Below are 14,757 nucleotides of genomic sequence, written 5' to 3'. Positions count from 1 at the left end.
TTGAAATACCCAACTCAGCGCTACCTCAGCGGCAGCAGTGAGCTCCTCATCACAGACTTCGCTGTCAGCAATGGCGCCACGACGAGTGTTCAATCCACCGATACTCTGTCGGAGATTTCTTTAGCCGGTCACAACCGGCTCGCATTATGACTGAGTTTCAACACTGGTTTGAACCTGAGTTGCAATAGATTGCCATTGGATCGAGGCGTTGAAAGGGTCCTAGTTCGGTTATAACTGAGAATTGATGGACCGGATCAGTTACAACGTGATTGTATCGGGAATTGTATCCGCGTAATGATGGATCGTTGACGTCTTGTTGATAACGACCTGATTACCTCCCATTTGCTCCCATTCCTCTCTCCCAACCTCACGGCGTGTCTGTGGAGCATTTATGTTGTGAACGTCTCACTCTCGTCATCTTATCTGGCCAAATGGAAACACAAAAGCAAGCCAAGGCAACGGAAAAGGTTGTATGTATATTGTTGATGTGGACATGTTTTTACGTTTACAGGGGGCGCTGATCAACGACGACGACAGCAGTGGCCTCGAGGAAGCATTCACCAGGCTCACCCTCACCCCAAGCACCAGCACCCCGGGCCAAGCCAGCCACTCTGGTGCTCACGCAGAGCGCCGTGCTGACTCAACTATCAACACCGCAGGTTCAATGTCACATCAGCCTCAATCCATGACGGCTGGACCCTCGCAACCCATCGTTCAAGAGGTGGCACAACCCGCTAACGCTAAGAAGGGGAAGAAGGCACGGGCACCTGCGAAGGGATCGGCAACAGTGACAGCTGCAACGGAGATGGCGGTGGGAGTGCCTGCTGCAGCGGCAGTGCCTGCAGCAAATTGGCAGCAAATCACAGGAGCGGATGTCGAGTTTGAGCCAGACTGTTTCTTCATTGACACATCGTGATATTGGTATGTAGCTACTTTTTCGTGTGCATCGTGTTTCGTCAGTATTTTGTTGGAATGGGTGTTTCATTTTTGTCAAAAGGGTGAAGACATACAGTACAGTGAGTCTAAACAAAAGCGACGAAAACCAGGGAACAGAGGATACATAAGGTGGCGACAATGTCGCCCGTGTCAAGAAACTCGGCAAGAAATAAGACAACACTTTCCTCGCCTCTGACACCCTCATTAGGTTCCCCGTCTACCCGGTCCCGATCTCTTCAAACGTGCTTTTCTGTCCCCCATCTGTTTTTGGAATGGGCATGGTCCGTATGATGAATGAATGACTCATAAACGGGCGTTCGCAAAACACTAATCGACGCATCCGAGGGAAGGCCGGTGGTTGACATCCAGTACATGCCAGGCGACACAACCCGCATCGTGAGCGGTGTCGTAACACGAAGAAAGCACCTACAATTAGAGGCCCAATGGCAAGATAATGCCAGAGTAAAAGAAAGACTTACAAGCACATTTTGGGGCCTGCTCCGATAAAAACCGAAACGCGCAGCATCCGCCCACGTCAGGGTATCGGTTTCCCTCAACGCTCTCGATTCCGCGGGCAGCGTCGATTCGGTCCTCTTGGTATGTCGGTACGGATCTCGATGGGGAGAATGGCAGTCAAATCAAAGTCGTCCATAAGGTGCATGTACGAGCTGGTGTTAGACCAGAGCGATCCGTTAGTCTCCCATGAGTACGTGACGTACCTGTTGCAGATCGAGCTCAACTTCGGTCTGATCCAAAGAATAGTTGAGAAGCGCGGATGTGGTGGTCGAAGGACCGGGATTGAGCGAGGAAAGGCCTGACGATGAAGTGGGGCCTCTTGGCGAGGGGGAAAGGGAAGAAATCGTGGTGGGCCTGTGGCGACGCATTGGGACTGGTGGGAACCAGCGGCCATTCTGTCAAGCTGAACCGAAGGGCTTGTCTATATATCAAGCAATAACCTAGTGGTTACTATGGACAAGGTAAGAAAGGTTTCAAATAATAACGATCAGTAAGTCATAAGTTCGAATCCCACACAGCGCAATAATTACTAACTACTAGGAACACTACAATACCAATAAACCCTACAATAACAAGAATAACAGAAACACTACAACAAGAAGACTAATGAATTAACCGTAACTACAAAAGCAAATACAATAAGGGACTACAAAAACACAGGACAGTACTAATACTTTTGGTAGCCCGTTATCACGTATCGTTATCGTTGCAATCTTATCGCGGAGTTGGAATGTGGTTCCAATATTCGTTGCAACCGGCATTGTAACGACAATTGTAATTAAAAACTCTGTAGTCACACTGACTTATGACGGCAGTCCAAATTGTGACGCGCACAACAAATTGTGACCAATTGTGACCGAACTTAGAAAACTCCGACATCAACTTGACCAAGAGTCGCCAAACTGAGAAAAGGAACGATATGTAAATTTGCATTCTTCCCTGGAGCAACGACTCCATAACCGTGACTGGCTCCAATATAACACCCTTCGCCATCTAGAATGCCTCACGGAAAGCACCGATGGCTACAAGTCGGAAAGCTAGTTCGGACGAATTGAGGACATGGAAAACACCATCCTTTAGCACGAAACGGTATCCGAAAATGGCGTTACCAGACCAGGCAACCTAAGTGCTTCGTAGAAACCCTAACAATTGAAAGACATCGAAACAGTAGAAACCGAACGGCTGTGGAATGGGTCGTCGACCAATGGTGATTGAGTAGCTCTGAGCTTGGGGCAACCAAACCAGACGGGTGTACCAATCAGACGATCGATGTATGTGAAATTTGCCTGCGGCCATTGGCGAAGACATGATGCTGAATCCATCCTGATGGTATTTCCTTCGCAAGCCGATGCATGAAGGGGTGCAAGTGGGCGAGCTGTGCGAGTCATGGTAAATGGAAAAGCCAGTGAGATTGCTGAAGTGAGGAGTTGGGGTTTGCGCTGGTGTTGTGGAACAAGATCTTGATTGAAGACAGAGGGCGGTCAGTCAGGGGGAAAAATCAATAGAACCAAGGTGACAAGGAATTCAGGAGCCGAGCAAGGAAGAAAGGTATACCGAATGATAAGTAATGCAAAGGTGTAACTTACCAAAGGAAAAAATGGTCGTTATCCCCACTCCCCAGCTATCCGACGCTTGCGCTTATGACCATGCGGATGGCGGTGATTTGCCGTGGCTGTTGGCAAAAAGATGATGCTGGAACGACGAGCTCAGACGAAAGTTACTTCGACGAGTAGATTCAACCACAACGTCTCCTTGGTGGATGCATGACGCGGTGCGAGTAGCCGGATTGTGTGGGTCATGGTGGCTCGGACTCAAGCCTGCGATGACCAAAGTCAGGAGCCCTGGGGTTTGAACCAGAACCTGAGTAACGAAGGAGGGTGGTCAACCAGGCGAATGATCAAATAGATGCAAGATGACAAGCCGAGTCGGAAACCGGGGAAGGAGGGTGTGGACTTGGTTGCAGCGGGAGGTCGAGTAAGGATCTTCAGGCGACGTCGGCAGGCCAGAGAGGAAACATTGGAAGAGTCGTTATAGATAGTCTCTCGTAGACAGACTTCGATATATGTGAAGTCGTACCTTGGTTCACGATATATGAAGTCTGTTTGTTACCACGCCCCCAAAACCGCGCTAGAAAATGTTTATGTAATCTTCGGACTTTAAAACCGCGTCGCGTCAATATTGCGTCCTTGCCTTTTGCTCTCGACGCGATAACCCATGCATTTCTGTTCCAATTCACATCAAACTTGATATTCTACATCTTGTATGATCTCCAATCTATTATGACGACTCAATGACAGCTCGACAACCCCGCCAGAAGAACGTGATACGATCAATACCATTGTGAAGAAACCCATACCGAATTGGACGAACGGACTGGATGCGATCCAACTTGAGCTCGTTTCCGCTATTCTGGATGGAAAAGGTTTGCTTTGCTGTACCGCAGCTGGAGATGGAGAGTCGGCGGCCTCTCAATACCAACTCTTGTGCTACAACAAACACCTGAATGCGCATGTACCTGGCCTTCAAACTCGGAAGAGACCAATCGGAGTGGTAGTCACACCAACCAAGGGACTGACAGATAACATAGTACACTTATTTTCCATCTTTTGTTGTTACACTCACAAATTTCGGGCTAGGTTCACGAGCTTTCACAAAACTTCTCATCATCTCCGGATTCTCTTACTGCAAAGAAGCCCTGTTGTAGGCGCCGCTTCTTTGTAATCAAGCACCATTTTTGCGTGAGGCAGCCATAGACTCGGTGAGATAGCAAGAAACAGGCGCGCGCATCTTGTACTTCTCACAAAGTTAAGCAATGCTAAATTTCCCCAAGTCTTCCAAGTAACCAGTCTAACGCTATCCTCTGGGCGTCGGCCATTAGTGGATGCACGAAGCTGAGTGTCATCGTCTTTAATGGTGATGAGATTGGTTACCCAAGTAAACAATGAAGGACGCGCATGGTTGATAGCCGCAGGTGAGATGGAGGGCGAGAATGAGGTGTAATGTTCGTGATATTGTGTAGATCTCGGCGATGGGGCACTGTGCTTGTGAGAATATTTGAGGCTGATAATTTCGAACATTTTCGTCATTGTTTTTCCTTGAAGGAATTGAATATTGAGCGACGGCCAGAACAGGATCTCCAGAAAACCTCGGATAGAGTCAATCCCCGAGTTGCCTAGAAACCCTTACATTCGTTTAAACCTTCCCTCTAGCTTTGCCTTTTCATTTCGTCGAGGCTGAATTAACCTTGGTTGACTCGATGGGCCAAGCGCGTTGAACGGAGAACCGGGGGCAGCCAAGGAATTAGCGGATAACGAGGCCGAAAGACAATCAGGAAACAATGTGAGGAGTGATTTTACTGCAGGACTTGTGGAAATTGGTGTAGATTGTGATATGTTGGCGAAATGCAATTGGGTGTTGCTGGTACTTGAATTGCAGAGTTTTCCTGCACGACCGGACAATTCGAGCGTTGTTATCCATAGTAAGTATTAGTTGGAAGAAACTACAGTTGAATTTGAGGAGATAGGACAAGTCATGCGCCAAAAAACGCGTCGAGAGTCCAGGGCAACCAAAGGGCAACGAGGCGATGTTGACGCGACGCGGTTTCAAAGTCCGAAGATTACATAAACATTTTCTAGCGCGGTTTTGGGGGCGCGGTAAACACAGGACTACGTTATAGAAGTCCGGCGGAGTTGAATCAATGGGTACTTCGCAACTAGAAGCCAGACCCCATTGAAGCTGACTGAAACATTGACTTGACACCAACGCGAAATGATTTCGCAAGTTGGAGGGCTCGTAGGAAACGCACTGCTTTTTCACATAGCCACACTCAAAACAGACAGCCTTGCCACGCGTGACGCCCGCACCTTCCTCTCAACTTCCATCTCGTTGTCTACAATGTGTACCCTACCCAGCGACCCTTTCGTCGAACCGTTCTACAGTCTGAAAAAATCATTCACGCGATTGCTCTCTCCAGTACCTGGATCCGCAGGTGGCACTCGCATGAACATAGCTCGCCCCAGCTGTGCCCCCCTTATCATGATGACTCAATCTTCAACCATCCTCGTTTCGGACATGGTCATGCCAGTCACCAGTAAGATACTTTGTAGTCTTCCTGCCCCAAGGTGAACATTGGTCACTCATCAAATCAATTTTGCAGGTGATCCGTTTGAAGTCCCTGCAGCAGGAGAGATTGAGTGCTCGCAACAGGTTTTACCCAACCCCACTGGTTTGTGTTAACCCCAAACCCCTATCATTCTTCATTGGTAACACTGATACAGATTTCCTGAGTTCTGACCTGCCTACCTCTCCACCAATTGCTTCTGTTCTTGGTGTAGGCCTGATGGATTCTGAAATGACTGCTGCCTGTGAGACCCCTCCATCTTTCTGCTAGAGTGTTGATGTTGACCTTCATCAATTCTACAGTTGGTCAGGCTGAAGGCCCTGTGCAAGGAGCTGTTGATATCTCTTCTCCTACCTTGACTGGTTCACCCTTGTTCCAAATCTCTATATCCTATCTCTGATAACTCTATATAGGTCCTCCAAGTTTTGACTTGCCCATCTCTGTACCCATTCCTTCTGCTCTAAATGTGGAAATGATGCCTGCCAGTCAGTATTCTTATAAAAATAGCTCAGGTTTGCTCAAATCTGATTGACCATGCAGGATTCTCGACAAACATACAAGCTGACACTATAAACAACATTTCAGCTAAAAATCTGATGACAGGTGATAACTATGGTTTGTTGCATTTAGATGATCATATTTTATTGCTTTCACTCAAATTTCAATAGGTACCATCAATCAAGGTAAGGAGTAAGAAAAGCATTATATTCAGCTTAATGATATATGTGGTTGGTAGGTGTGGACCCAGATCTTCGAATCACACTTGAGATGATTAAGAATGAACAACTGGGTATCATTGTGGATTCTTATGTAAACTGTCTTATTAACTTCATTCTTTTGTTAGCAAAAGAGATCTATAAGTGGCTTTCTCCTTCTAAAGAGTCTCTTAACTACAATGCTGCATATGCAATTACGGAGAGTCAACCAAACACCTGTCAATGGTTTCTCAAAGGAAAGACATTTTCTGGGTGGCTCAAACAGCCTGGCTTTCTCTGGATCAAAGGAAAATGTAAGTCATCTGTCAAATTCTATCAATTCATATGTGATTGACAGGCTACCTAGCTGGCTCTGGGAAAACCATTTTAAGGTTGAGAATTCCAGCATTTTTATGAAATTGAATTAATCTTTATCTTTATAGCTCAGCAATAATTCACAATGTTCTTCAAAGATTCAATTCTGCTACTGCATATTTCTTTTTTGATGGAAGGGACTTACAGAAAGATTTTCAGCTGCATGATAAATTGATGCGATCACTCATCTGGCAATTCAGTCTCAAATGTGGGGATAGAGTACCTAAAGTCTTGGTGGATCTTTATGCTTGCTGTGGCAATGGCCATCAGGAGCCAACTCTGGAGAATCTGCAGAATACTCTTGGAATGATTCTTGGTGGCTTTAGCTCAACATTCATTATTCTGGATGCTCTTGATGAATGTACTGAGAGAGAGAAGCTTCTTAACTGGATTCAGACTATTATACTGGAGAATCCAGGGCTCCATTTTATAGTTACTAGTCGCCCAGAGCAGGAGATTGAGGACAAGCTCAAGTCTTATCATTATCTTGACTTAGCTGAAGAATCTGAGAATCATGAGCTTGAAGCCTATCTTGATTATCAGCTTGACAATGACTCTAACTTGCAAAAATGGAATTCTGACACTCAAAAGCAAATAAAGTTGACATTGATGAAACAAGCAAATGGAATGTATGTTTATTATTGATGTTTGGATGACAGGCACTACTAAATGCAATTTTAGGTTTCGTTGGGTTGCATTGCAGCTAAATGAACTCAAAGAGTGCCGAACAAAGACTGATCTGAAAAAGCAGCTAGCTGATCTACCCCAGGGTTTGGATAAAACATATGACCGAATCTTGCTGGGAATTAATAAAAGAGATCTTGGTTATGCCAAAATATTTTTACAGTGGCTGTGTTTTGCTGTTCGTCCAGTGACACTAGAAGAGCTGGCTACAACTGCTGCTGTTGATCTTGCTGCTGAGAATGAACCAGAGTATAAACCTGATAATGAACTTCAAGACATCAAGGATGTCTTGAAAATATGTTCTAGTTTCATTATGAAATCAGGTAGTATGTGGTTTAGAATAATACTAGATTGAAATGAGCACTGACCATTAAATAGGATTTATCAAGCTTTCCCACTTTTCTGTCAAAGAATATCTCATATCCCAGTATCTTCAAAATCATGCCATCAAGGAAGTCAGAGACTTTAGCTTCAATAAGGAGTTGTCACACTCTGTCATATCTCAAATCTGTCTGGCCTATCTTCTTCAATTTCATACATCTGAGCCACTTAGCAGAACTGTGAACATATCATCCCCACTTGCAAAATATGCAGCAGAGAACTGGATTCTGCATACACATCATAGTGGCAAAAATAAATCTCAGTCATCTCCTGTGTTTGTATTGGCTATGAAGCTTCTGACAGATGAAAATGCTGCTTTTCTGAATTGGGTTCGACTTTGTGATGTGGATTGCTATAACCATATGAAGTTAGAAAAACAAAAATCTGAGATTGCTAAACCACTATACTATGCATCACTGACTGGATTGACTGAGGAGTCATATGCTTTGCTAGAAATGGGGGCAGATATAAATGCATGTGGGGGGAGATATGGAAATGCACTCCAGGCAGCATCAGATAGAGGCCATGAAGAAATTACAAAGCTGCTGATAGAGAAGGGGGCAGATGTAAATGCACATGGAGGAGTACATGGAAGTGCACTTCATGCAGCATTATATCATGGTAATGAGGCAATTGCAAGGCTGCTGATAGAGAAGGGGGCAGATGTAAATGCACAGGAAAGAGAATATGGAACTGTACTTCATGCAGCATTACATAGAGGCTATGAGGCAATTGCAAAGCTGCTGATAGAGAAGGGGGCAGATGTAAATGCACAGGATGGGGAACATGGAACTGCACTTCATGCAGCATCATATACAGGGCATGAGGCAATTGCAAAGCTGCTGACAGAGAAGGGGGCAGATGTAAATGCACAGAATGGAGGATACTATGGAAATGCACTTCATGCAGCATTATATAAAGGCTATGAGGCAATTGCAAAGCTGCTGATACAGAAGGGGGCAAATGTAAATGCACAGGGAGGATGCTATGGAAGTGCACTTTATGCAGCATCATATAAAGGCATGAGGCAATTGCAAAGCTGCTGATAGAGAAGGGGGCAAATGTAAATGCACAGGGAGGGTACTATGGAAATGCACTTTATGCAGCATCATATACAGGGCATGAGGCAATTGCAAAGCTGCTGATAGAGAAGGGGGCAGATGTAAATGCACAGGAGAGATGTTATGGAAGTGCACTTTATGCAGCATTACATATATAGGGCTATGAGGCAATTGCAAAGCTGCTGATAGAGAAGGGAGCAGACATAAATGCACAGGATGGGGTTATGGAACTGTACTTCATGCAGCATCATATGCAGGCTATGAGGCAATTGCAAAGCTGCTGATAGAGAAGGGGGCAGATGTAAATGCACAGAATGGAGAACATGGAAATGCACTTCATGCAGCATTATATAAAGGCTATGAGGCAATTGCAAAGCTGCTGATACAGAAGGGGGCAAATGTAAATGCACAGGGAGGATACTATGGAAATGCACTTTATGCAGCATCATATACAGGGCATGAGGCAATTGCAAAGCTGCTGATAGAGAAGGGGGCAGATGTAAATGCACAAGGAGGATGTTATGGAAGTGCACTTTATGCAGCATCATATATAGGGCATGAGGCAATTGCAAAGCTTCTGATAGAGAATGGAGCAGATGTAAATGCATGGAATAGAGAACATGGAACTGCACTTCATGCAGCATCATATGCAGGCCATGAGGCAATTGCAAAGCTGCTAATACAGAAGGGGGCAGATGTAAATGCACAGGGAGGATGCTATGGAAATGCACTCCAGGCAGCATCAGATAAAGGCAATGAGGCAATTGCAAAGCTGCTCATAGAGAAGGGGGCAGATGAGTCACCCTCTCACTCCTAAATATTAGTCATGCAACTTCCAGGTGTATATTGGCTTGTGTGGAAACTATTGAAAAGAATATGTAAATATCAAAATGAGCACCTGCATTATCCCCATCATTGTAAGAAAAGATGTCTTTGACAGCAATCAATTCAGATAGGAGTATATATTTAGACTCTTTTATTGCCATTTGAAGTGAGGTCTTATGAGTGCCCCCCCTATTCCTGCAGGATTCCAGTCATTCTGGTGGAATTCTGGTGGATTCTGGTGGAATGAAATTTAGCAGTAAGCCCTGCTAAATTTGTCATTCCTGTGTTTTCTCATTCCAGTGGAATCTGATTATTCTGGAATGGTATTCTGTAACAAGGGATTCAACTCCCTCATCTTGGGTATTCATTCATTTACTTACTTTCTGCAGACAACACACTTGTGCTTTCCTCTTAGTCACATGCCTTTTGAGTAAATCACATGCATGTACAGTATCATCGACATTCTATTCTTTACTCTTACTACCACTGCTATCAGCTCCTGAAAGAGGTGTGTTACTGTACTTTCACCATCTGAGGTAACTAGTATTGTTCTGAGTTGATTGCTAACTCTTTTCCCTTTGAGAAGAAGTGTTAGGTTATGTGATATAGGATTGGAAGGGGATGCCCAGAGGCCATAGTCAAACAGTGGTATATAGCTAGATTTGGATATCTTACATAATATATTGATCTTCTGTCTTGAACCACTACCAACATCTAAGTCCTCAACACCCAGGACCATTGCTCAGGAGGTAGCCTCAGATTCACACAAAAAAGCCCATTTAGATGTGCTGATGTGATCAACCATCTTTTGGTCAAAAACATCCCTCACTCTGCACAGCATTGGATATTTCAACAATGCCCCTAACTCCCCTAACTCCCCTTACATGCTCTCACCTTTGCTACCCCTATGCAAGCAACCACCTCAGCCTTGAACATCCATAGTAGTGGTGAATTCACCCCAAACATTAGGAATATCAAAATAAATGAGCCACCATCCCAACACTCAAGCAAAACTACCATGCCCATGATATCTGAGACAGAGAATGAGCTGGAAGGGCCACAGAGGCTGGGAATGAAAGACAGATTCAAGAACTCTCCCATGGCCAAACTGATTCAAGAATATGAGTCAGCATCGATAGAGTCACAGGTTGGCCCTACAGAGGCAAGCATCATGGTGGTGATAAGTCTAGAGGAGTTAACCTCTGACCTTATCGTAGATAGAGGTGAGGTCAGCCATAGGACTCTACCTCATTATCACTTAGTGGCAGCTACTATGAATCATGTTAGTATGACCATCTGCTCTGGTTTTGGAAAGGAAAAAGCATTTCATAATCAACCCAGAAGACACATTTTTACCCATTCTACAAGGTACTTCCAAGCTGACCACAGTTGCATGTGGCATGGAAGGCTCTCATCACAAGAATTAAGCTGGGGGTCAAAGCTTGGGAGAAATATATTGCAGAATATCAACCTCCTCTTCCTCATCTTCACCTTTACCACCTACATCCAGGGCACACATAAGTAGTTAGGCACCTCATTCATGGTTATATCAGAATACAACGTGGGGAGAGCTTGAGGTGGGGGAGAGGGGGGGCAGTGGTGCATCCACTCGTTGATCAATAGTAGGGGTTTGATGTTTTGGCTACTGTGTGGATGAGGAATAGACATGGGGAAGGTGGTGGGTGTAAATGAGGCAGTCATTTTTTCTGGAAAGGTGCTTGAGGGGCTCAAGTTGAGGGATAAGCATGTGAGGAAAAAAGGTTGAGTTGACTATCCTCACAAACATATTGTATGTTTCCTTCCCCCCCTTCAACTATCTTTTTTTCTTTTTGAGGCTTACTGTGTGTATAGTAAAGCAAGGGGCTCCCACCAGCAGATTCCAAGGCAAGCAACTCACCTGGGTCTGTACCGTTTCCATCCAAATTGGGCAAAGTCAGGGTGGGTCACAATAGGAAGGAACACACTGAATTGGGCTCACTTACATGTCATGTGAGCCACACGCATGCTCACACTCAGCCTGCTGTGTGCTCAAAACTTTGTTGCTGTGCACAACACATATCAGTAAACGAGAGGAACAGCAAATGGAAATCCCCTTATCTCACACAGATGATTACAGATATGAGAACGATATCTTGGATAGCAAGGGCATTGAAATCATTGAAGCAGAAGAAAGAAGTGAATCAGAGGAGGAAGATGGGGAAGATGAGAATGACACTATCTATGCACAATCTCAACTTCGTGTGGATAGACAGTCACGAAAACAAGGGCTATCAAGCCTATCTACAACATTGTCCTTGGCTGCAACAGATGAATCACCTACAAAAAAGCACCAAGGAACTGTAATATAGTTACAGATTGAATTAATAACAGTCGACTTATGCAGAGAATCTCAGAGAGTGAGTGAGAAATGAAGCTAATAACAATGATCACACAGTACTATGTATGTTTCACAGGGGAGAACCAGCCATTTGGCCAATGGGCACATGAGTATGCAAATGTTGATTGCTCATATTCTTCCCATATGCACTTCAGTCACCCATTTTAGGGTACCTATGAGGTATATGAATTCTTGGATTTAAGGGTACCTCAATGGTACCCATTCCAGAGTGGTATGTGAGCACCATACCAATACCATGGTACCATGGAATGGAAAACTCATACCATATCCCACTCATACCAATACCAAGGTACCATACCATACCATGTCATGTTATACCATACCAGATGGTATGATACCATCATACCAAAGCTGTCACTGGGTGTCTGGGGTCCTTTTCCAAAATAAATAAATAAATTCTGCAGGCTGCAATACTGGTCCATTGGGTACCATTTTTTGTGGGGTGGTTCTCCATGTTTTTCTTGAGATATTGAGCTACAAATTGAGGCTAGATAGTCCAAACCATCTATTGAAAATGAATTTAAATAGGCTTTATCCCAGCTTTCTCATGCATTCAAAGCCATTTAATGATACATATCTTTCCCAGTCCTTTTGATTTCAACAAATATTCATCCAAATCAAACAATACCACATCTATTGGGATGAAGTGGTCATTGAGAAGCAAAGAAAAGTGGAAAGGTTCTTCAGGTTTTTTCTAAGATTTCCAACTCCAAGTGGAGGCTAGATAGTCAACTCCAACCTTTGGAAATCAGTTCAATTGAGGGTTTTTTCATTTCTAAAAAGCCATTAATATGAATCCTCCCAATAATAGGTTAAATATATTTTGCCCAGTAGGGCCAATCAGGCAGTCCTACCTACTTACATAGCATGTACATATAGTATGGCCAACAACACCATATAATCTCAATTTTCTTAAAAACTACATATGATGGAATCAGGTATTGTTGTCCTGAGTGTTTGGTTCTTTGTCATAATATTTGGTCCAATTTATTGAAGCTGAGTGAATCTGTCCAATCCAAAGTCTTGTTAATTGGAAATGGAATCAAGTCTTGTTGTCCTAAGAGTCTTCATTATCAAAATATCATACCATGGTGTTGTAATCCCATGTTGCATTCTCATACCATACCATGCCATACCATGCCATGGTATTGCACTCTCATACCATACCATGGTATTGCACCCTCATGCCATACCATGCACCCTCATACCATACCATGCACCCTCATACCATACCATGGTATTGCACTCCCATATCATACCATACCATACCATACCATACCATACCATACACCATACCATACCATACCATACCATACCATGCACCCTCATACCATACCATGGTATCAGGAACCATAATCTATTTTTATTCAAGCAGAGGAAGTCAGAAAACCATCATTTCGAAGTTTGTTTACATATATTTACCAATAGCTTTGACCAAAGTGATGCTAAAATTTTGTAGTGTCCGCTTTGATGATTTCCTAATTGGGCCATGTCCTAATTGGGAAAAGCGTTACACTTTTTTCTGCCACACCTAATGTCAGGCACAGTGTGCAGTTGGGTTGGGAACTGTTTCCCACGCTCTTTGGGCCACTGGAGTTAGTGGCTAGCTTAGTGTTCTCACTGTTAATGACGATGTCCGCACTATTTCCTAATTGGGAAAAGTGTTACACTTTTTTCTGCCATATCTAATGTCAGGCACACTGGGCATTTAGGTCAGGAACTATTTCCCACGCTCTTTGGGCCACTGGAGTTAGTGGCTAACTTGGTGTTGTCACTGTTCAGGACAATGTCCGCATTATTTCCCAATTGGGCCATTTCCTAATTAAGAAAAGTGTTACACTTTTTTCTGCCACACCTAATGTCAGGCACAGTGCACATTTCGCTTGAGAACTGTTTCCCACGTTCTTTGGGCCACTGGAGTTAGTGGCTAGCTTAGTGTTGTCATTGTTTATAACGATGTTCGCATATTTCCTAATTGGGAAAGTCATTACATAATATCAGTTTGGTTTGCACTGTCCGCTTTTTCACTACAAAAGTTACTAGTGTGCGCTTTTTTCATTACAAAAGTTTGTAGTGTCCGCTTTTTGGACAATAAATATTTGTAGTCTTTGCCTTTGTCATTACAAAGATTTGTAGTGTCTGCTTTTTAGACTACAAATGTTTGTAGTGTCCGCTTTTTTGATTACAATGTTTGTAGTGTCCACTTTTTAGACTACAAATGTTTGTAGTCTTTGCCTTTGTCATTATAAAGGTTTGTAGTGTCCGCTTTTTTCATTACAATGTTTGTAGTGTCCGCTTTTTTGATTACAGTGTTTGTAGTGTCCGCTTTTTAGACTACAAATGTTTGTAGTGTCCGCTTTTGTCATTATAAAGGTTTGTAGTGTCCGCTTTTTTCATTACAATGTTTGTAGTGTCCGCTTTTTTGATTACAGTGTTTGTAGTGTCCGCTTTTTAGACTACAAATGTTTGTAGTGTCCGCTTTTTTGATTACAATGTTTGTAGTGTCCGCTTTTTAGACTACAAATGTTTGTAGTGTCCGCTTTTTAGACTACAAATGTTTGTAGTGTCCGCTTTTTTGATTACAGTGTTTGTAGTGTCCGCTTTGTAGACTACAAATGTTTGTAGTCTTTGCCTTTGTCATTATAAAGGCTTGTAGTGTGCGCTTTTTAGACTACAAATGTTTGTAGTCTTTGCCTTTGTCATTACAATGTTTGTAGTCTTTGCCCTTTTCATGACAAAGGCCTGTAGTATGCACTTAAAAGCAGA

The 14,757-nt window shown here is 43.6% G+C and overlaps 3 protein-coding genes across 3 annotated transcripts; 2 read left to right on the top strand and 1 right to left on the bottom strand.

Annotated features, from left to right (window-relative positions):
* Window positions 1–431: 431 nt before the first annotated feature.
* LACBIDRAFT_332383 (uncharacterized protein) lies at window positions 432–1,754 on the top strand (the record flags this gene model as incomplete). The annotated part of the gene is made up of 6 exons (XM_001886888.1): window positions 432–470; window positions 512–912; window positions 998–1,016; window positions 1,145–1,217; window positions 1,460–1,533; window positions 1,665–1,754. The coding sequence occupies 6 exons, from the start codon at window positions 432–434 to the stop codon at window positions 1,752–1,754; spliced, it is 696 nt and encodes a 231-aa protein (XP_001886923.1).
* A 1,975-nt stretch (window positions 1,755–3,729) lies between these two features.
* LACBIDRAFT_332382 (uncharacterized protein) lies at window positions 3,730–4,538 on the bottom strand (the record flags this gene model as incomplete). Its single annotated transcript, XM_001886810.1, has 3 exons — window positions 3,730–4,023; window positions 4,075–4,097; window positions 4,136–4,538. 3 exons carry the CDS (start codon window positions 4,536–4,538, stop codon window positions 3,730–3,732), a joined length of 720 nt encoding a protein of 239 aa, XP_001886845.1.
* A 913-nt stretch (window positions 4,539–5,451) lies between these two features.
* LACBIDRAFT_393917 (ectomycorrhiza-induced ankyrin-domain/NACHT-domain containing protein) lies at window positions 5,452–9,585 on the top strand (the record flags this gene model as incomplete). Its single annotated transcript, XM_001886887.1, has 14 exons — window positions 5,452–5,542; window positions 5,609–5,677; window positions 5,730–5,816; window positions 5,875–5,934; window positions 5,986–6,057; window positions 6,113–6,187; window positions 6,241–6,255; window positions 6,309–6,362; window positions 6,417–6,581; window positions 6,635–6,659; window positions 6,711–7,271; window positions 7,324–7,652; window positions 7,705–8,700; window positions 8,948–9,585. The coding sequence occupies 14 exons, from the start codon at window positions 5,452–5,454 to the stop codon at window positions 9,583–9,585; spliced, it is 3,237 nt and encodes a 1,078-aa protein (XP_001886922.1).
* Window positions 9,586–14,757: the final 5,172 nt, after the last annotated feature.

Source organism: Laccaria bicolor, genomic scaffold, assembly GCF_000143565.1.
Source record: "Laccaria bicolor S238N-H82 LACBIscaffold_40 genomic scaffold, whole genome shotgun sequence".
Taxonomy (NCBI): domain Eukaryota; kingdom Fungi; phylum Basidiomycota; class Agaricomycetes; order Agaricales; family Hydnangiaceae; genus Laccaria; species Laccaria bicolor.
Note: the sequence above shows the minus strand (reverse complement) of the source record. Positions and strands in the feature narration are given on the sequence as shown.